The sequence below is a fragment of the Apostichopus japonicus genome, chromosome 1, assembly GCF_037975245.1.
Source record: "Apostichopus japonicus isolate 1M-3 chromosome 1, ASM3797524v1, whole genome shotgun sequence".
Taxonomy (NCBI): domain Eukaryota; kingdom Metazoa; phylum Echinodermata; class Holothuroidea; order Aspidochirotida; family Stichopodidae; genus Apostichopus; species Apostichopus japonicus.
The window spans coordinates 21,359,425-21,383,350 of record NC_092561.1 but is presented as its reverse complement, the minus strand read 5'-3'; the positions used below and the strand labels follow the sequence as shown (position 1 = coordinate 21,383,350).

At 36.7% G+C, this 23,926-nt stretch overlaps 1 protein-coding gene across 2 annotated transcripts in view; it reads right to left on the bottom strand.

Moving 5' to 3' along the window:
* Positions 1–4,051: 4,051 nt before the first annotated feature.
* Positions 4,052–23,926, bottom strand: part of LOC139971606 (guanine nucleotide exchange factor for Rab-3A-like) — a 29,120-nt gene continuing 9,245 nt past the window's right edge. For both annotated transcript variants that reach the window (XM_071978243.1, XM_071978234.1), the window contains exons 2-10: positions 20,769–20,976; positions 14,085–14,223; positions 12,761–12,856; positions 10,723–10,800; positions 9,891–10,136; positions 9,146–9,354; positions 7,910–8,009; positions 6,186–6,252; positions 4,052–5,028 (exon numbers count right to left, since the gene is read on the bottom strand). In XM_071978243.1, the coding sequence (XP_071834344.1) occupies positions 4,955–5,028; positions 6,186–6,252; positions 7,910–8,009; positions 9,146–9,354; positions 9,891–10,136; positions 10,723–10,800; positions 12,761–12,856; positions 14,085–14,223; positions 20,769–20,947 (1,188 nt within the window). In that variant the 5' untranslated portion in view covers positions 20,948–20,976 and the 3' untranslated portion in view covers positions 4,052–4,954. The remainder of the gene's footprint in view (positions 5,029–6,185; positions 6,253–7,909; positions 8,010–9,145; positions 9,355–9,890; positions 10,137–10,722; positions 10,801–12,760; positions 12,857–14,084; positions 14,224–20,768; positions 20,977–23,926) is intronic.

The following is a 23,926-nucleotide window of genomic DNA, read 5'->3' as shown; positions in this document are numbered from 1 at the left end:
AATGTGGAAAAGTTGTTGTCAAACATGAAATAAAGAACAGAAAAAATATATATACTTGATGAAAATATGAAACAAGAATCTTTATTTTTTGGCATGCATACCTGGTTGCATATATAATAATATATATTATCAATATGTTTTGTTCTGTATATATATAAATCTAACATGTTTAATCTATTCAGCACCTCTTTATAATCCAAATACTATGCATAGTAACTTCATTGTACTTAATCACATGCTCATGGTTTGCCAATAAAAAGTGACTTTCTTCAGAACTGAAACCAACAGAAGTGTAAATGTACTGTGTTTATAAAACTCAAACATTCTAAGTTCCTCTGGAAAGGTTGTAAGTCATTAACAACAGAGAAAAAGACAGACGAATGTCTCAAAGACAGACAAATGTCTGATGCCTCAAAGGCAGACAAATGTCTCAAAGACAAACAAATGTCTGATGTCTCAAAGACAGACAAATGTATGTCTCCATGACAGACAAATGTCTGATGTCTCAAAGACAGACAAATGTATGATGTCTCAAAGACAGACAAATGCCTGATGTCTCAAAGACAGACAAATGTTTGATGTCTCAAAGACAGACAAATGTCTGATGTCTTCATGACACACAAATGTCTGATGTCTCAAAGACAGACAAATGTATGATGCCTCAAGGACAGACAAATATCTGATGTCTCAAAGACAGACAAATATCTGATGTCTCAAAGACAGACAATGTCTAATGCCTCAAAGACAGACAAATGTCTGATGTCTCAAAGACAGACAAATGTCTGATGCCTCAAAGGCAAACAAATGTCTCAAAGACAAACAAATGTCTGATGTCTCAAAGACAGACAAATGTATGATGTCTCCATGACAGACAAATGTATGATGTCCCAAAGACAGACAAATGCCTGATGCCTCAAAGACAGACAAATGTTTGATGTCTCAAAGACAGACAAATGTCTGATGTCTTCATGACACACAAATGTCTGATGTCTCAAAGACAGACAAATGTATGATGCCTCAAGGACAGACAAATGTATGTCTCAAAGACAGACAAATGTCTGATGTCTCAAAGAAAGACAATGTCTAATGCCTCAAAGACAGACAAATGTCTGATGTCTCAAAGACAGACAAATGTCTGATGCCTCAAAGACAGACAAATGTCTCAAGAAACACTCTTCGAAGACAATTGTTTAATACACAAAGCATGACAGTTGCTTTATTTCTCAACGACAGACAATATAATCATTGTAGAATGGCAATTGGTTTGCTTCTCCACAAGAGACGTTTAAAACGCCACAAGTGAAAGGCTTCATGCCGTGTCTAAGAAAGTATCACTACATTAACTTTTGAATAATTGTGATCCAGTGTAAGCTAACAGCAAGCATCATGGAATGCCATAAACTTGGAATAGTTGATCAAACATGGAAATAAAACAAACCTTAAAGATTTTCTTAAAAGGAAATATATAAAAAAACTCTTTTCTTGATTATCGAAATATCGAGAAACAGTTTGTTGTCCAAGTGCATATTAATCGCATACAAAATTGTAGTACTATAAATTTACAAATCATCAAATTTGAAAAGGAATAATTAAAAACTATTTAAAATTAATTATTGTATCAAATTTTTTTCTGATATGTACATAATTTAGACAGTTAGTCTGCTAACCAAATAGTAAATGTACTTTCCTCTGTATCACATTAACATTGCATTCCACCATTTCAGATCCGTGGCCCAGGATCTTCCATAAGATCTGGGCCACGACCCATGATACCCCATCTTTTAGAATTGATGCTTGGAATGCATGAAAGCGTCCTGGGACTATGTTAAAGAAAAAACAAATATTCAATCTCCCATCAGCACTCAGAAAAAATGTTTGTGGATAATTTTATTGACATTTACATTTTCACAATCCACTTTTTGAGTTCTGCCCCCAGCCCCCCCCCCTCCCCCCATGGTATGTAGACCACTGATCTAAGTTACATTTATACCCTTGGAACAAATTCCTATGTTCAAGATGTTCAATGGATACGGACAGACCAGGAATGTTACAATAAGAGGTGGCTCAAAGAAAGATAAACATAATAGCCCTCTAAATCGTTTTCAAAGAAAATTCAAGAATAATAACATTCTATATGTTACATTTACAAATCAATTTAATTTTCAAATTCGGCTTTGCCATAAATTATAAAGAAGTAATACCCAAATAATAAAATAGTTTCTGTAAGATGAAGAAAAAAACCTAGAATATGAAGTAATCCAAATGTGACAATCATTTTTATCTTATTATCATATTTAGATACTTATTATAGATATTACTTTAAACTCTTTAAAGATAAAACAACTGAATATCTCTACTTTAGCTAAAGAGATTTACATATCCATGAAACATTTGACATGATTTTGAAGGCACAAATTCTTACTTTCCTACTGGTTGAACAATGTTAAGGCAAAATGTTACTGGCATCACAGGATAGGATGTTTCTTGCAATAAGTTCTAATATGACTTATTTTAGAAAAATATTTTATTTTGTAGAGAATGATATTTTGTATTCACTGCATTATATAATAACTAATACAGTGGTTTGCCTAACATGTGACTGACATGTGTTCCATGCAAGACATCATACATGTGACCATCACATAACATTGAGTTAATCACAAAACTTGTAATAAGTGTCACTGAAAAAAAGTGTGTCACAATGTGACTAACAAGCATGTGACACACAACATGTGACTGACAGCATGTGACTATCAGAGCATATATTATTGAGTTGATAGAAACAGCTGCAGCAACAACAACCAGAATAAAATTGTTTTTAAATGAGGTTACAATATATATACTGCATGATATGTTTGCATACTAACTAATTGGTCAAGAGAAAGAATCATGCATATGCTAAATACACATACAAATATTTGACAAATGTACAAAATGGTGAATAAATTAATAAACAGAACATATACTCACACACAAATACAAACAAATATAAACTAAGAGAGGACTAAGTTTTATGAGTCAGTACTGTCGATGGAATGTACAGATTAGTCCGTATATGTGTGAGCGTACTCAAAAATGTGTTTCTCGACTATTGACTGGATGACCCCAAACAAGTTGATTTAAATAAAATGCATATTCATGAGAAAAATTATCAAATAGTACAAATGCACACATTCTTCATATAAATCCAAGAGTTATTGGCTTTACAACTTCAAAGATGTGTTGTCAATAAATGGTCATTACACCAAGAGTTATACACATTTAGCCAATCAGGCAGTGCATACCCTTGAGCACCAAATTATCAACATCCCCAGCTATTAAATGTTCGAAGGAAATGGTTCCTCTTTTGTGCATAGGATATAGGCATAGGACATGTTTTCTTTTGCTGATGCAGAATGCACTTATTATACAATATATCCTTATATACAATGCCTAATTGTGATAACAGGGTGCATTAAGGAATACAGTAATGAATAACCAACACTGAATTACCATCACTCTCATATGCAAATGTCTTAATGTAATTGATGAATATTCACGTTCAGCCCACAATATACACCAAGACCTCCATTTTTTCTTATTACCTCTCAAGAAAAATTTATAGCGTGGCAAGTTCCATTGTCTCAAGAAGTACGGAATTGCATGAGACTACATGTGATTCCCCTAACCCTAGGGGGTTAACCCTACCCCTAGGGTTTTACCAGGTCCACAAGATACGTCATTCATTGGGCTGTATCATATCATGATGACATTGATCGACATATTAAACTGTGTACAAAACGGTTCTCTTGAGTCACATGAGGATTGGGTGCAAAATAACACAAATTTTTTTTAGCATAATTTTAAGAGATCTCCAAAGTAAATGGAAACCAATGACATGAACTACTCAACTGTTACAGAATAACAGGTTTCATTTACTGCAATGTGTTCTGCTTTCCCTAAACTTTAAATTTTTATTGATAAATTGATACCATGGTTCTTCTTTTTTCTTTTTCTTATTTTTAATAGAGAAATAGGATGGCCTATATTAGTTTTGATAGAAACAGAATTGTTTACTTTTACTTCATCTACAATTTGTTCACCTTGCATTGTGCCTTCCATTACAGAATAAAATGTATGGAAAAATTGTCCTTGCTTCGTTCATCATTCTTTGGTCTTGTGCTGTTTCCACGGAAACATCCTACTATGCATCCAAATTCACAGAACAGATTTCTAAAATTCTTAATTCCGTGAAGGAAGTTACTCTGATAATATGTTTACATCATTGGTAATTGTTCATATTTGTAATTTAAAGAGGTAGTCTGCAAATTGGATGTAACAGCAAAATGTAATATCTTAAAATTGACAGGTTTTGAAGGGAAAAGGAAACTGATTGAGATACAAGTCTAGAAGTGATGAACCTTTAAAGTTCACAGCAGGCTAGTTTACTGTTCAAATTAAAGCATTGTGCAGTATCATTTATGTCTTCAAATGGAATTTCCTCCTCATGTGAAGTAGAATAGTGATGTACTCCACATAAGAATAAATTTTAAAGTATCAAAAAGTGCCAAAAAATTCAAAGGATGAATTGAAACAAGTTGCTTACTGTGCAATGTTCATTAAAGACTAAATGTTTACTTCACTTTTAAGCTGCAGATACTTATCAGTTGATGTGGAATGCACAGCCTCGTTTGTAAACAAAACAATCTACTAAACTAAAAGCTTTGTCCGTTGATCATTCACTCGAATCAGACTTTAAAAAACTTCTGAATCAGCCCAAAATATCAAATGTTTGGGTTCCTCATGTAGCAAGATGCAGCAAACTTTAACATTGGTATAAAGGCCTCTGAACCGAAAGTGTCGACAAACTTCCGAATGTGAGCAGTGTGTATCTCTCATTCTGAGCACTGATTCTCTCAACGTCACATCCTCCCCTCGAGGTCAAATCTGCATCATCTCAACATCATCAGCATCATCATTCAGGCAGACCCAGCTTGGCAAGAGACATGGCCTTACGCAGACGTATAATTTCCCAGTACATCTCATTCACTGCAGTTAGAACAGAAAAAAAACAACATTAAATACCAACAGTGCCAGATCATACAATTATTTTACATAGCAATAACCGGTGCCTTGTGCCGGTGCCTTCCAATCGTAAGGTCCCCGGTTCGAGTCACTCCAAGATTAATGTATGTCGTCCAGTTACAGAGTTGTTGACATTTGACAATTCATAATCACGGACGTTAAATATGAATGTAAGAGACTGACTTCGGTCAGCTTGCGGCTTTGATAAGCCAATGAGGCTTCTTCGCGAGTTCCTGCTTGCAGGAGAATCTAAAATACGTACATACATACATACCAGTGCTTATTTCATCAATTTCTGATTTTACAGCAAAACTGTCAATTATTGGTCATTTATTGGTCATTATGCTGCAATTAACCAACCTTAGACTCCCTCGATGATATGTTTATTGAATGTATGTTTATGATTCCATTCAACACCAAAATCTTTGTTTTCTAGACACATTGCAAAATGGGCATTAAAAATAAACAAAATGTAAACAGGAATAGGAAAAGAGGTCATTATTTTGCCTTCATCATTTCAAATAAAAGTTGACTAGATATGGTAATGAGTTGCACAGTTATTGGATCTTTTAGTTTCAAAGGGGATCTGAAATTTACCAGATTCTTACGCAAAAGACTTCCATTAAGAATGTCAAATAACCCCAAAGGTCATCATTACTCTGTGACATGCAGGTATTTCTCTTATGAAAGAATAAACCCTTTCAAATAGGTAAGATTTTTGCTATTTGGGGAAAGAAAACTCCTTTTCAAACAGGTACGATTTTTATGTTTGGGGAATGACAAATACTTTCAAACAGGTCCGATTTTTTATTTTTTTGTTCTTGGGGAAAAGGATGTTATGTTCATTCACATCCATCATTTTAGATTTAAGCAAGTCTAAAATTGACAAGGGATCTCACCAGATCTTAAATATTGATAAAAGTGGTGAGTTCTATTTTTCATTCTTGTAGAAATATCAGCAGTTGAACATTAGTGTCATTGTTTATATGGAATAGTTAACATTCATTATGAAATATCAGCAGACAACAAAAGAAGGCATGCTAATATTTTTAATATCCTGTTGTTTTATATGACTATTAAATGTTTAATATATATATATGAATCTCATTTTTTCAACTTACAGTCACTTTTGACCAGACCTTGTTGGATGTATCTCAGGTAGGTGTAATAGTTACAAACAGCAGCAATCTAGGAAACAAAATTAAAAATAAAATAGCTAACAACATGGTCATTTAATATTCTGCTTAATCTCAGTTATTTTTCTGTTTGAATTCTTCAAACTGACCACTGTATACCTCCTAAGCACTGTATCCAGAGATACAGTGTTCACGTCATATACAATGTTATATAATAAATGAAGTGCAAGCAATCAGTTATAAAATTGTAGGCACAACGAAAAGAAGGTAGGCAAACAAAACTAATGAAAAACTAAGGAAACACTGTCAGACACAAGCCGGGCTATGCAGACCTACTGACCCACACAAGCCGGGCTACCCAGACCTACTGACCGACACTAGCTGGGCTACGCAGACCTACTGACAACACAAGCTGGGCTACTCAGACCAACTGACCGACACAAGCCGGGCTACTCAGACCAACTGACCGACACAAGCCGGGCAACGCAGACCAACTGATCCACACAAGCCGGGCTATGCATGTTGACATGAACAGGCCAAACCAATGGGAAGATACCAACACAGATGGGAAATACTGACCCACTGGATATGTTAAAGGACACACCCAGTCTAAACAGGTACAGACCCCAAAATATGGGAAAACAGACCCACTGTTACTGATAACACACACACATGGCCTACACAGGTACAGACCCCACAATATGGGAAAACAGACCCACTGTTAATGATAACACACACACATGGTCTAAACAGGTACCGTCCCCACGATATGGATAACAGACCCACTGTAAATGGTAACACACAGTCTAAACAGGTACAAACCCCATGATATGGGAAACAGACCCACTGTAATTCGTAACACACATCCAGTCTAAACAGGTACAGACCCCATGATATGGGAAACAGACCCACTGTAATTGGTAACACACACAGTCTAAACAGGTACAGACCCCATGATATGGGAAACAAACCCACTGTAAATGATAACACACATCCAGTCTAAACAGGTACAGACCCCATGATATGGGAAACAGACCCACTGGCAGGCCTCAAGATTCTGGTAATTTACTGGCTCAATGCCGGTGGATTTCAACATTTGACGAGGGGAAAAACCCAATGCATGTGTCTGCCAGTGCAAATTTATTGTTATCTTTGTATTAATTCAAGAAGAATGCAAACTAGCATGTTGATTTTGGCCAGTAGTGTTATTATACACTGTCAATTCTTTAGCAAGCAAATAAAATTATGAATTTCTAGGCCGGATATTGGACACATATATCTAGGGCATTGAGGTATCCTGCGAAAGGTGTTAAAGATTTTAGTCGTTGAATAAGCATTGACAAATATCTGTTCTGTATGAAGGAATACAGTCAAGTGTATGTATGAAGGATAGAATACAGAACCATTCACCCGTCCTGCTGCCCTGTAAACCTACTCATATCATTACTTAGCACCTTGACACCTATTGTATGTACACTGTTCAGCCAAGGTTACACAAACCATATTCATATGTATGCATAGCAACACTTATCAATAGAGGGGGCTACACAGGTATTACTAACAGCTTAGTAACGACAGCAAACAAGGCTTGACTTTACTTTTCACATCGATTGGATCATAATTAGCCAATTAGGTCTTACAACTTTTCTTCTTCCAAACTGGACCATATTAAGTACATATTAAGTACAATACCAATATCTCTCTCTCACCCTGTCTCTAGCCGCAGAACAAATATTAATCCAGGAGTCTGAGTCGCCTAGCTTGATTCGATATCTGCACGGTCTCTGTTGATCTGTTAAACTACAGCGTCTGTAAAATAAAAACAAGGAAATGTTTGGTCAGTTGAGGTTCAGTGAAAGGTGTCAAAGTAGAACTCATAATTAATAAGACAACCCTCCGGTATGGATGAATAAATATATTACTACAATGTGTGTGATATGATCATAAATAACACACAGGAGGGTGTTACTGCTGTTAGCATTAACGATATATGTGATATACTAATGAATAACACACACAAGGGTGCTACTGCTGTTAGCATTACAGATATATGTGATATACTAATGAATAACACACACAAGGGTGCTATTGCTGTTAGCATTAGAGATATATGTGATATACTAATAAATAACCCACAGAAGGGGGGCTATTGCTGTTAGCATTAAAGATATATGTGATATACTAATGAACAACACATACACGAGGGTGCTATTACTGTTAGCATTAAAGATATATGTGATAAACTAATGAATAACACACACAAGGGTGCTATTGCTGTTAGCATTAAAAGATATATGTGATATACTCATGAATAACACACACAAGGGTACTACTGCTGTTAGCATTAAAGATATATGTTATATACTAATGAATAACACACAGAAGGGTGCTATTGCTCTTAGCATTAAAGATATATATACTAATGAATAACACACACAAGGGTGCTACTGCTGTTAGCATTAAAGATATATGTGATATAATAATGAATAATGCACACAAGGGTACTATTGCTGTTCACATTAAAGAAGTGTGTCTCAACAGATACAGACAAAACTTGTGTATTAGATGAGAATTTTAAGATAGAAACATTACTTTGGTTTTCAATGCATATCTCATACCCTTCAACAAATCCTTGGAAATCATTAAATGACTAAATTACTTTCAAGTTTGGGAGTTATGAAAAACCTTTAAACTGTGGGAACATTACATTATCCACTTTGGCCAAATTATGAATGATTTCATAGAACTATCTTAATAGTTATTAAGGGAACTAAATCATTTTGAATAATTTATTTACTACCTTAAGAAAGAACGCAAAGAATTATCTAACTTTTCCTTCTGGAAAAGGAGCCGACCGCAACATCGATATATACTTTTGATTACAAATGAGCTTGTATGCTCAATATGACAGGAGTGCATTTCTTCTGCATTATTTAAAATGTTACCTTGGAAACGAGCTCTTGCCACTGATTGGTTCTATAGATAGATAATTCACAGCTACACATTCTTGGAGCGTTGCAGAAGTCTCCTGAGACGGGAAGTTTAGACACGGACGAACATCCTCCAAGAAGATTCCATTCATGAAAGAACTATCGTTGTGAAGTGTTGGACTCTCACGCCAAGTCTGAAGGTCTCGTAGAAACAGTGGGTCCACCTGAAAGACAACAATGGATCAAATAACAATGGATCAAAAACAATGGATCAAATAGTTAGTCCACCTGAAAGACAACAATGGATCAAATAACAAAGGATCAAATAGTTAGTCCACCTGAAAGACAATATGGAACAAATAGTTAGTCCACCTAAAAGACAACAATGGATCAAATAAAAATGGATCAAATTGTTAGTCCACCTAAAAGACAACAATGGATCAAATAACAATGGATCAAATAGTTAGTCCACCTGAAAGACAACAATGGATCAAATAACAATGGATCAAATAGTTAGTCCACCTGAAAGACAACAATGGATCAAATAAAAATGGATCAAATAGTTAGTCCACCTAAAAGACAACAATGGATCAAATAACAATGGATCAAATAGTTAGTCCACCTGAAAGACAACAATGGATCAAATAACAATGGATCAAATAGTTAGTCCACTCTCTCAACAAAGCATCTTTTTTGTTAAGGTTTTAATGGGATGGTTTGAACGAATATTTCAAAGTTATTTTCTACTGATATGACTCACCTCCTTCTGTTGCTGGGCTCCTTCAGAATCTGGACTATTGCCATTCATCTGAGATGCGGTCCCATCTGGATAGTCCCCTATCGGTCCGGTTAGACTATGATTACGATGATGGCTCGGGTTGTTCTTCTTCCTTCTACGTAAGAGAGACATCTTATTGTGACTGTCCGATTGTTTGTTGGGTGTGCTGGGGGTGGACGTTATCACCAAAGCTTTTAATGCTTGTACCTCTGCCTGGAGGACTTCAATCTGTCGAGATTAATATAACAAACGAGGTAATTAACTATCTATTGTCTTAGAGACTAATATAACAAACAAATTCTTTAACTATCTATTGTCTTACTGCTTGGTGTGCTTGCATTGGATATTTATTTCAGCTTTCAATGTTCCCTAATTTTGTCTGAAAGAGTTCAATCTATGAACATAAATGAAATGTTTAGGACCGATACATGGACACCTCCCGGGCCTTGTTTTCAATACAGTGAGCCACATAAGGTGAGTACAAATATATTTCCCATTTTAATCCTTCACAGCTGTATAAGTTAAGTTAAGCATGAAAGACTATATCTGCCTTTATATTAAGCATTTCAAACACACAAGCTGAACATCTGTTTACTGATTGTGCTCGGCTACAAGAGGAAATATAAAAATATTTATCAATCCATAACAACCAACTTTGACACTCTCTCCAATAGAAGAGTTGCAGCAGCTACAACTGTCTCTTATACTTGGAACTTTTCACTTATAAGGAATAACTGAAGGAACACGTTCGATTGAAAATGTATTAGTCTACCTATGATATCACATCTATGACCTTTAATGTGTCATATCTTACCTTTCCATTGGCCTCTTCTAAGAGTTTCTGAGCTCCAGCTTGGCCTACATTTGCTTCATTCACCATCTTATGTGCTTCCTGTTTATTTTGGAAAATAAAATAAAATAAAACTGTTAGCAAACTGCTTATCCACTAGAGAGCCTGTGTAAGTGAATGTGTAAAAGTAAGTTGGCCTGACTTTTCAATCCTAGCAGGATCTTCTTCAAAGGCTAAATGACAAGTAACAGTAAAAGACGGGACAAAAACACGCACAGAAATGACAGAATACAGACAGGTTAATGAGCATGGTGAACACAAAGAGATAGATGTAAGAGGATTAGTAGACAAGGGATGGAGAGAAGAAAGAAAGAAACCAACAGGGAAAGAGGAGAGGTACAGTAGGAGATAAACAGTGGAGGGACAAAGAGAGGATTAAGGGAAGGGGGTAGGGAATAAACTGGAGAAGGGGGACGGACGTACAAAAGGTAAAGATACATACAAAAGATACATAAAAAAATATTAGAAAATTGCTTATCAATCCGAACAAATAAAAGAACATTCTATGCAATGTTGTATCTCTATATTACTGTTACATTTACTTACCAACATTTACAAGGACAGGTCTAAAAATATTCATTCAGATTACAGCCTTATCTCAGAGTTGGAATTAATGGCCGGGAAACAGCCATCAGTGCCCCAACCAGTTATTGAAATGCCAACGAAAATTACTGATCCTAAGAACTGCCATTTTAATCAACACACAGTATTACTGTCATGTCTTCAAATGTTTTCTCTCACTTTTTAGAAAAAACGCCCTGGTGCCCTTTCAAGTTTGTTCCAAAAATTTTGGTTCCCTTTTGAAAACTGAAAAGTGGCTGTGGTGTCCTGCCATTCCAGTTAAATTCCAAGGAATCTCTGCAATAACTAGCCCTAAAACATTGCCTATGTTCTCTCAATCCTTACCTATGAGCCTAGGTTTATGTGTATTGCTACTATATATATGATCATAGAATGCATCTAATCCCTTTACTACAGTTTCTTCCCCAAAAGCAGTTCCAATACAATGAGACTCAAAACAAGGACGCTATGGGTGTACAGTGCTAAAAAGGTTACCACTTCACTATAGACATAGCAGAGCAAGTGTGCTAATGTTGTGAGGAGACAGTTAGTTGAGAAAGTGAAGTAAATTAAAGCAATTTGATCTCTCATTGAGGAATATTATCAAGAGGCAGTAGTTACAGGAGTAAAGAGGCTTGAGAGCTGAAAAACATGCGACCGCTGTATTTGTTCTTGTTTGGCATTTGAGGAAGAATAGTGGACTTATTTTAAGTCAGGCAAACAGAGAAGAATTAACAGTTTACTTACAGTATACTTATAGCCTGAAAAAGTCTCAGAATTGTCATTCGTTCCAAGCCAAGGGAATATGTCACACATATTCTGAGAGAATTACACTGGCTTCCGATCAAAGACCGAATTTATTTTTAAAATATTGATTTTCACATATCGCTATTTTGTTAGAACTTCGCCATTCTACTTGTCAGAACTTCTGCAAGCATTTCACGCAAATCGTAGTTTCATGAGATCACACAATAAATTACTTCTGTGTGAAAAATTGCTCAAATCGATCATGGGGCAAAAGAGCTTTTGCTGCTGCTGCTCCTTCTCTGTGGAACAGCCTTCCAGAACATGTAAAACACAGTCCACCTCTTGCTTCTTTCAAGCGCTCTCTCAAGACTCATCTGATGAAAACTGTTTAACTAATCGTTCACTGTTGCCCATATTTGCTTGCATTTTTGTCTTGTACTATGTTTACTGTTTTTGTTTTGCTGTCGCACTGTTTGTGTCACTGCGCCATAAGCGTCTTATTTGACGGATACCGGCGCATTATAAATGTCCATTATTATTATTATTAGAAAGACAAGCAGTGAATCAAAAGAATATGAATAATCATCCCTGCAGGGCATTATTTAAACAATAACAATAGTTGTCATGACAACTATTGTTATTGTATAAATTATTACTATATAGTTTAAGTACATTCTGTGGTTAGGACACCTACCTGGAACAGATTTGCAGTCAGCTCTACTATTTCTTGGTCCATCTCATCTCTAACTTTAGAAAGTTTAGAAACCTGTTCATCCTTTAGTTCCAAAGCCTGAAAAGATGAAAAAGTTCATCAATTTAGATAACAAAGAAAAAGATGTTACTCCTTTAAATTCACCACACTCGACAACATCCCATCGACTGGAATTCCCTAATGTGTCGTGGATTAACGGTTGACAGTTCATTAATTAATGACTACGGACGATCATACGATCCTACAGTAGCTGTAACATCTCACTTGATTGATTTCATGCAGAGCATGGAACAGTAACATTAAGTGGATCTTGTGGGATGCAGAATGTGATGTCACCAGATGGTTGAAGAACTGGACATCACAGGTCAATTACCAAATATTCCTAGATGTTCCATGCTTAATGTTTGCTCGACTCATGTAATCCTCCTATATTGCAATGTGGTCTTTAACTCATTTTACCTCCAAAAACATGTACTGTACAGAATGTACAATATAAGAATAGTTAGCAGAATGTCCCAATTTACTTTTGTGCAATTGTGAAAATGGAATAAAAATATCGAGCAGATTATTTTTTCTCTCTTCTTTGTCTGTTTATTCTCTGTTTTTCATATTTTTCTCTTTTATCGATGTGATCAATTACTCTCTCTGTTTTCTTCTCTTTTTTTTTCATCTTAGGGAAAGACGATGGTGACCCCAAAGTGGGTCAGAGGGCAAACCCAGTACAGTGCCAAGTGGTACCCATTACGTTTGTGGTTTAGGATATAGAAGGGAAAGAGCATATATGTCGATGGTAAGTGAGAAAGGAGCCGATGTTAATCAGTGGAAGACTTTTGGTAGAAGGACATCGAGCTAACAACACCTGAACAGTGGCGGAGCATCCATACAGTCAGAGGGGGCGGATGCCCCCCCCCCCCTGACGGACTCAAGTGGACTGCTGGCGCCCTTCTCAGCTTTTTACCACTTTTTACTTATTCGCGATTGACTTTTTTATCGCGCTCTCAAATACCTTTTTGGTGCAATTTTCTGACAAAATGGCGATGTAACCTATTTATTCTTCGTTTATCTGCAAATAAGCAAGGCCCGAAAAAGGGTCATTTCCGGAGATCTAGGGAGTATCTTTACTCATAAAATATCTGTACGCTCCGCGCCAACCTGTGGTGGGGCTTCTCTAAGATAGTGTCAAAGCGCCCCTACAGACCTTTCTCGCCCCCCTGACCAATACCCCTAGCTCCACCACTGCACCTGAATACTTTCATGTCCTCAGCTTATACACATATCTGGATAGAATGACAGTACATTGCCATACCTCCTGAGCCTTCATCAACTCTTCTTGCAATTTTTCAAAGGCATGCGCTCTCATTTCATCCAAAGAGATACTGGCTGTTCTACCGACTGGGCTTCTAGGTGACCCTAGAGGTTGGTCCTCGTGGTACTGGTCCTGATCACTGACAAAAGACAAATGTAACAAGTTTAAAAAGAGTAATAAAAAGATGTAATATACTTGATAGCCGTAAATAATGATTCAACAAAGGAGGAGAATATAGCATCAAAAGAACAATGTAACAAGTTAACAAGATGTCATATACTTGATAGCCGTAAATAATGAGTCAACAAAAGGAGGAGAATATAGAGTCGAAAGAACAATGTAACAAGTTAACAAGATGTAATATACTTGATAGCCGTAAATAATGAGTCAACAGAGGAGGAGAATATAGAGTCAAAAGAAAAATGTAACAAGTTAACAAGATGTAATATATATACTTCATAGTTGTGGAAAAAAGTCAATGTCTGCTCTAGAAATTTACATAAAAGTTGCATTGAATAATTGAAGAATGACCCTTGAACTCAACACACTAAATATACCAAATTAAGATATCCTGAAAAAAAATGTAACAAGAGATATCAAATACAGTACAGTACTTTTGAACTAATCATACTACAGTACTGATGGCATGTTATGTAAGACCCTGGAAACCTGGCCATTCTATTAGTGTCACTAGTTGTGTTAGATTGTAAAAATTATATTATTCACTCTGACTTGTCTTGATTTTAGATTCACATCACAGACAGACAGTGTACAAACTTTAACACATCACATAGGATGAGAAGCAGGAGACCTAGTGAATGTACCCAGTACCAACCCCCCCACCCCCCCACCCCCTTATACTTTCCCTAATATCACTGTCAGCATTTTTGCAAGACACTTCAAAAGGTTTCTCTACCATGAGACAATGAAATGTCCTAGTACTGTTCTGGTAAGTCTGTAGGTTTAGAGAGTGTGGTGGCCAATTGGCTAAGGCGTCAGACTCGTGATCCAAGGATTGTTGGTTCGATTCATGCCTAGTTCATTACGTTGTGTCCTTGGGCAAGATGCTTTATCTCACTTGCCTCTCTCCACCCAGGGGTTAAATGGGTACCTATGAGGTAACTTGTCATTGGGCGCAGTATATAACTGATGCCGACTGGAGGGATTGTCTCTGGGACAGGTTATCATTGACCAGGGGTAATATAACGTCTGTAAAGCGCTTTGAGACCTATCGCTGGTATAAAGCGCTACATAAAAGCAAATATTATTGTTTAGCTATTTGACCAACGTTCCACTATGTCGTCGTTGGTATACATACATTACTGTCTGTATGATCTAACTGTACACATTGAGGTGATTTGCGATGCTGTTTCAAAGTGCAAGGTTTGTGTCTGGTTGAGGTATCTAGGCCAGTTCATTGTACAGTACAGTATGTTAACTTTATGTATCACTCAAGGTGGTACTTCTCTCACCACTTCATGTTGTTGTTTATGAAAGTAGGACGCTGAATTCTATTTGCAGAAATACTTGGTAATTTTGAGTAGCAACACTCTTGTAAATCTGTGTCAATCAATTCAGAACATTTGGTAATGTGTAACCGTATGAGTTTGTGTGAGAGCTCAATACATGTCTTGATAAACTGTACTGCTAACATGTAATGCAAATCCATAGTAAAGGATAACTAAACTACTGTACACAGTATTGTACATGCTGAACAATGTTGTCATAATGGAGTTATAGTTTACAACCAACATGATGCCACCTTAGGTTAACTTTACTATGAAATGCAATAAATTTAATTTAATAACTTGTGTACTGTACTGAGCATCTCTCATTAAGGCAACCTTCCTTGATATTCCATTAAGTTCACAGTATCCTTCATTTTGTACTACGGAAGAGTATGTACAGCAAGTGACACAATAGAATGCTCTATGCTGCTATGATGGGTACATAACATGTAAACAGTATGGCATGCAGTACAGTATATAACTACTGCACGCCATACCCAAACACTGCATCTATCTAGTACCTGTACATATTAGAATGCTCTATGCTGCTATGATGGGTACATAACATGTAAACAGTATGGCATGCAGTACAGTATATAACTACTGTATGCCATGCCCAAACACTGCATCTATCTAGTACCTGTACATGTTAGAATGCTCTATGCTGCTATGATTGGTACATAACATGTAAACAGTATGGCAGTATATTATAACTACTGTACGCCATACCCAAACACTGCATCTATCTACTGTAGCACCTGTACATGTTAGAAAGCGCTATGCTGCTATGATGGGTACATAACATGTTACAGTATGGCAGTATATTATAACTACTGTATGCCATGCCCAAACACTGCATCTATCTAGTACCTGTACATGTTAGAATGCTCTATGCTGCTATGATTGGTACATAACATGTAAACAGTATGGCAGTATATTATAACTACTGTACGCCATACCCAAACACTGCATCTATCTACTGTAGCACCTGTACATGTTAGAAAGCGCTATGCTGCTATGATGGGTACATAACATGTTACAGTATGGCAGTATATTATAACTACTGTACGCCATACCCAAACACTGCATCTATCTACTGTAGCACCTGTACATGTTAGAAAGCGCTATGCTGCTATGATGGGTACATAACATGTTACAGTATGGCAGTATATTATAACTACTGTACGCCATACCCAAACACTGCATCTATCTAGTACCTGTACATGTTAGAATGCTCTATGCTGCTATGATTGGTACATAACATGTAAACAGTATGGCAGTATATTATAACTACTGTACGCCATACCCAAACACTGCATCTATCTACTGTAGCACCTGTACATGTTAGAAAGCGCTATGCTGCTATGATGGGTACATAACATGTTACAGTATGGCAGTATATTATAACTACTGTACGCCATACCCAAACACTGCATCTATCTAGTACCTGTACATGTTAGAAAGCGCTATGATGGGTACATAACAGTATGGCAGTACTGTATAACTACTGTATGCCATGCCCAACACTGCATCTATCTGGTACCTCTACATGTTATCAACTTGTTCATCAACTGGTATATATCAGTATGTAAAACACCCACAGAATTAACTTTATGGGGCAGAAAAATGAAATGAACCATATTTAATAGGCTGGAGTCTACAAACTACACTGTAACCAACTCCACTAGATAACCATACATCAATAGGAAACACCACTTCCTATCAATATAACAGACTGGTGTCATTATATTAGCTGTGGTATATATTTCATCACAGAAACCATATAGGAAATACAACAGTTGTCTGCAGTATGACAATGTCTAGGTTAGAAATACTGCACTTGCTTTTTAGATGCTATTAAAGAGTAAAACCAAATCTCCATAATGTGACTATGCACTGTACAGTACATAGTAAGGGATGTATTCAGCCCTGCGCAAATAAGCTGCTGCATTACCAGTGTTTTTGTGTTGAGCTGTGTTACTAGAGCATGTTACCTCCTATACGTAGTACTGCTTATTATGTGACTTAGAGCATGCTATCTCCTATAGTACTGCTCAAATATGTGATTTAAAGACCAACTATGGAGACAAACTTTTTGGGGGGGGGTTTTCCATTAATTTGGGAGTTAACATACCCATAATCAACATGTGTAAAAAATAATCTTCCTAAGTACTATGACCCATCAAAAAACGACCACGAAAATGGACATTTTGGGTACTGTAGTCACGTGACATGAACCTCTGGAATGTCTGAAAACAGAGATTGACCCAAAGGAGCCTCTGGTCACCGTGTGATGTCATAATTGGTATACCGCGAAAATCAAACGCTAAACTAGGCACTGTTTATACACAGATAGCGAACAATTGTACTGTATTTGACTTCCAATTTCGAGCGTTTGAAAAGCTGTTAGCTTAAAACAAGAACAAATGAAGGTAAACAACTAGTTTTAAGACAATTTTAAGCAGAAAATTTAGTAGTATGGGTTATTTTATTAGCAAAATTTCCACTCAAATGGAGGCATTGTTTACATAGCGGAGCGTCAATAGGTCCGTACGGTACAATATACTGTAGAACATGCAAGCAGCTTGCCGATTCCGTAATACATTTTGATCGCAAGATACCGCAAACTGAACAGAAGAATAGACCTAAAAGATGCCTCATGCGTGATATGTGACGGGAAAATGGTTTACGTTACTGCCACCAAATTACCCTAAAAAACACTAAACATAATCGAACAACTACGAAAAGACGCTGGCCCGAATCGACCAGTGTAGTATATACATGACTAAGCTTCAGCTGAACATAGTACTTACTCGTTTTAATATCCAAAAGTACAAACACAGAAAAAGTATCCTGTCAATAAACCAAATTTAGCAGTGAATATCCAAATCCACGTTTCTCGTTCAATCCTGGGCGAAAAACTACCGTGACTTTGTGTAATTCCATAGAGTTAGGTCTAGTTGAAACAGGCCTTGACCAGTAACATCCCACAATCACAAGACAGTCACTAACAAAATAAAACGTCCAATCGCTATATAATACCATTTTATTCCACTCCTTGGACCATGCAGATGCCGGAACAAACATAACGGACAATATAACACATGTATCACAAACTCACGATACTGGAATACAACAAATGACATGGATAAATGCGATGAAATCCTAACATGACTATTTACATACCCGGTGAGAGTTGTAACTCACTACATGTACTAACAATGCTACCCTATAGGCACGGTCTATATACATGTACTGTACACGGTCTGCATATATGCGTGATATAATGTTACATGTAAGAACGGCCAGGGCGTGTTTACGAGGCGACTTGAAAGGGTCAATTTCACATTAGCTATGTCCGCCACAGCTGTTGAAAGTATATAAGTTTCTCAGAATGAGACATTTGCAGCATACACAGAGGCAGGGTCATGCATGTGGACTCATGGGCATGAGATACTCCGGGTGCTGAAAAATCTTTCCGCGTGGATCTCACAAAATTGATCCAAAGTCTACAGTGTTTTACGTCGGTTCTTCTACTTGGAAAGCTAAAAAAGCTGATGCTTTTGTTGGCTGAGGTATAACAACACCAAATTGTGGCATTTCCAGGAAAAAGGAGTAATATCGTTGATGTTTTTGGCAGCTCAAGTACATACAACTTTACACACTAAAAGTATTGTTGTGAGTGCGTTATACCAACGTTGACGTCACATGGTCACCTGACAAGGGCGTAGGAACCGGGGGGGTTGGGGGGTGCCAGCCCGCCCAGTGAAAAATATGGAGGGGCGGAAGTATCATTCCGCCCCCCCGCTTCGCAAGTCAGAAAACCCCTTTTTCATTTCCAAATGAGAAAAAAATCTCATTTGGAGCACCAAATTGCATCTAAGGCCAGGTGAAAATGCAAAACTTTTTACAAGATGGAGTGGGTGTTGAAGTGTGCTACATTGCACCAAATTGCATCTGAGGCCACCTGGAAATGCCCAAAAATTCCAAAGGGGAGGGGGACACCCCCTCCCCTTAGACCCCTCTCCCAGGTCGACCATCATTTTCCAGCCCCCCCCCCACTCAAAAGTACCTTCCTACACCACTGTCACCTGATGTCTTAGGAATGTTTCAGGAATGTCTGAAACACGTTTCCTAAAAAGCTGACTTTTCTTCCCATTTTTCACGTAGTTAACCTTCGAAATTGGTCAAGTTAATTACAGCAATGTAATTGGAGCGAGTTAAGGATTAGATACATGCAAAATGGTGGGATTTTATGTTCATCGAAAAGTCTCCATAGTTGGTCTTTAAAGCATGCTATCTCCTATGGTACTGCGCAAATATTTTATTTTCAGCATGTTATCTCCTACAGTACTGCTCAAATATTTTATTATTGAACTAGAGTGTAGCCTGTGTGTATCTATAAACAGAAATTGCCCAAGGTACCACATGGCATAATTTGTTAGATACTTAGAACTGTATTCACAACTCAGAGAGAGTTGAATTTCTCCTAAATATAGTTATGCTTTTACAGCAGTATTATAAATTGGGCTTATACTGTAAGTTTGATATACTGCAGCCCCAGCTGTAATGTTTCCCACTTTTAAGCTGTAAGCATGGATGGACCAGTAAGGTGTACAATCTACTTCAGTACATAACAGTTCTGTATGCACACTTAAACAACACAGTGCTGTATTGGGAGTTTAGGTGAAGGTGTCCTGGCATACTAACGTTACTAAGCATTATCATAACTATGAGATGCACTGCTCTGCTATGACTGCTTCCATACACACATTGCTATCTATATTTATCTAAACAAATAACCTCAAATCCTCTTTCACTTTTATTTCAGAGCGTTTTGCGTGGCTGGGCCACGCCTCTGGAATGAGCTGCCAGCTGAACTCAGAACTGTTTCTAGTCTTACGACATTCAAGTCAAAGCTGAAAACCTTCCTTTTTAGACAGCATCACTGCAATATATAAACTGTGTATTCATTCTATTCATGTGCAATACTCCAACAAACTCAAACGTGCATGCTTTTTTATTTGTCATACTCATTTATATTGTATTATATTCTGCATTTTTACTACATATTTTGTGTCATATATTTTTTTATTTGCTGTTACATAGCGTATTTAGAGCACTTTTGTGGATTTTACACTTTACAAAGTAAATTATTTTTAATTATTATTTCTACCTCTCAGTTTTCTCTCCTTCCACATCGTCTCCATCCTCTGGGATGTTGTCGTTCTCATCCTCCCTGTTACTCTCCTCTCCATTCTCCAGGTGAGACTCGCTGTAAGATTTGACTCTCATGGTGGGATGGAGCTTCTTCTTTTCTAAGATATTAGACTGGTCTGTTCCTATTTCTGTCATGGTTAATGAGAGTCCTGTCAGCGATGGATCTGGTAAAAGATAAAAGAGGGTCAGGTCATAACTGTACTATTGCTATATCTGATCCTCAAAAAAAAAAACCCAAAAAACCCATCTTTTCTTCGATAAAAATCTATTATATCCCCCAGAACCTCTCGCGAGGTCGATCAGGGAACTAACTAAACTTCTTTATTACTTACTTGTACTATTGCTACATACATGAACATGACACTGAACACTGTTCTGTACATAGAGCACTGTAGCAAAGATAGTAAAATATTGCCATGGTACATTTAACTTTAAATAAAGTGACCCTGGGCACACAAAGTCAATATAGCTATTTGTACCCACACTTAGGTAGCCATAGTCGTGTTTCATTGTGACTTTGAGCATGATCATGATGGGCTGTGAATGTACAGTAGTGCACTATTACTACTCTATACACTGTAGGCATATAGATTAGCAGCAGTCCATTATAATATAATGCAGCCGTATGTATGCACGATAAACTGTAAAAGTCTTTCAAAAACACTGTTTTTGCTCTTCAAATACTATTTACAGGAGCCTGGTAAGAAAGTGGTTATGTAAATTTCTCTGTTTACAGAATTAAAAAAACAAAAACCTGCACTGCTATCAGTGGAGTAAGAATACATAATTAGTGTGTCCATGGAGGTTAAAACAGAGTGTTTTTTACCTCCATGGTGTGTCTTAAGTGACTGAAGTTGCCTGGGCTAATATACTTCAACTTTATAGACTTACCTGCATGGAATTATGTACAGCTTCATGGGGCAAATTTAATAGTATCAAAGTTTATGAAGTTCTTTGTTCGAAGCATAAAATATTGAATACACAAATGATTCAGCATAAAAAACCTACAAGCCATGGAAATATTCCCACTTGAAAGTATTGGTCAAAGTTTAGAGGGGCTGTGTCACTCCTGGGAAATATCCCAACTCATTTTACTTTGCAGGATTTTTCTATAGATCAATGCAAGTCATGTTTTGGTGAATGTTAAACATGAAAAGAGAATGTGATGTAACTGTAATTATCTTTTTCCAGCACATACTAGATCAAGTTAAATATAAAAGATGTGGAAAATCTGAAATGAAATGATACTGTTACAGGTTTTTTACTTTTCAACAAAATTCCACTTTTAAAAAAAAATGATCATGCAGGAAAATTTAAGATGCGTTACCATACTGTGTACATGTCACTGTACAGATCAATAACTCTCAACTTTAACAGCCTGTCCATCAAGTATCAATCTGTTGTCTATTAAATTTATCAACTTTTAACACAACGTTGCCTTGGATGGCCTAACAGACAGGCAACCAGACATATGGATATATCTAAGGACAAATTTGTGTATACTACGTCTTAAGAATGGGAATATTTTTAGAATTCTTTTACAGAAACCCAGTTCCTTGGTATCCGTAGGAGTTACAGTAACTAACCATATATACTGCACTGTACATTACACAAACTACTGTAAACATTGTACATTGCACAGTACCTTAGTATAGGTAGGTACTACAGTAACTAACCATACTGTATATACTGCACTGTACATTACACAAACTAAACATTGTACATTGCACAGTACCTTAGTATAGGTAGGTACTACAGTAACTAACCATACATACTGCACTGTACATTACACAAACTAAACATTGTACATTGCACAGTACCTTGGTATAGGTAGGTACTACAGTAACTAACCATATATACTGCACTGTACAATACACAAACTAAACATTGTACATTACATAGTACCTTGGTATAGGTAGGTACTACAGTAACTAACCATACATACTGCACTGTACATTACACAAACTAAACATTGTACATTGCACAGTACCTTGGTATAGGTAGGTACTACAGTAACTAACCATATATACTGCACTGTACATTACACAAACTAAACATTGTACATTACACAGTACCTTGGTATAGGTAGGTACTACAGTAACTAACCATATATACTGCACTGTACAATACACAAACTAAACATTGTACATTGCACAGTACCTTGGTATAGGTAGGTACTACAGTAACTAACCATATATACTGCACTGTACAATACACAAACTAAACATTGTACATTACATAGTACCTTGGTATAGGTAGGTACTACAGTAACTAACCATACATACTGCACTGTACATTACACAAACTAAACATTGTACATTGCACAGTACCTTGGTATAGGTAGGTACTACAGTAACTAACCATATATACTGCACTGTACAATACACAAACTAAACATTGTACATTGCACAGTACCTTGGTATAGGTAGGTACTACAGTAACTAACCATATATACTGCACTGTACATTACACAAACTAAACATTGTACATTGCACAGTACCTTAGTATAGGTAGGTACTACAGTAACTATATACTGCACTGTACATCACACAAACTAAACATTGTACAATACACAGTACCTTAGTATAGGTAGGTACTACAGTAACTAACCATATATACTGCACTGTACATTACACAAACTAAACATTGTACATTGCACAGTACCTTAGTATAGGTAGGTACTACAGTAACTATATACTGCACTGTACATCACACAAACTAAACATTGTACAATACACAGTACCTTAGTATAGGTAGGTACTACAGTAACTAACCATATATACTGCACTGTACATTACACAAACTACTGTAAACATTGTACATTGCACAGTACCTTAGTATAGGTAGGTACTACAGTAACTAACCATATATACTGCACTGTACATTACACAAACTAAACATTGTACATTGCACAGTACCTTGGTATAGGTAGGTACTACAGTAACTAACCATATATACTGCACTGTACAATACACAAACTAAACATTGTACATTGCACAGTACCTTAGTATAGGTAGGTACTACAGTAACTATATACTGCACTGTACATCACACAAACTAAACATTGTACAATACACAGTACCTTAGTATAGGTAGGTACTACAGTAACTAACC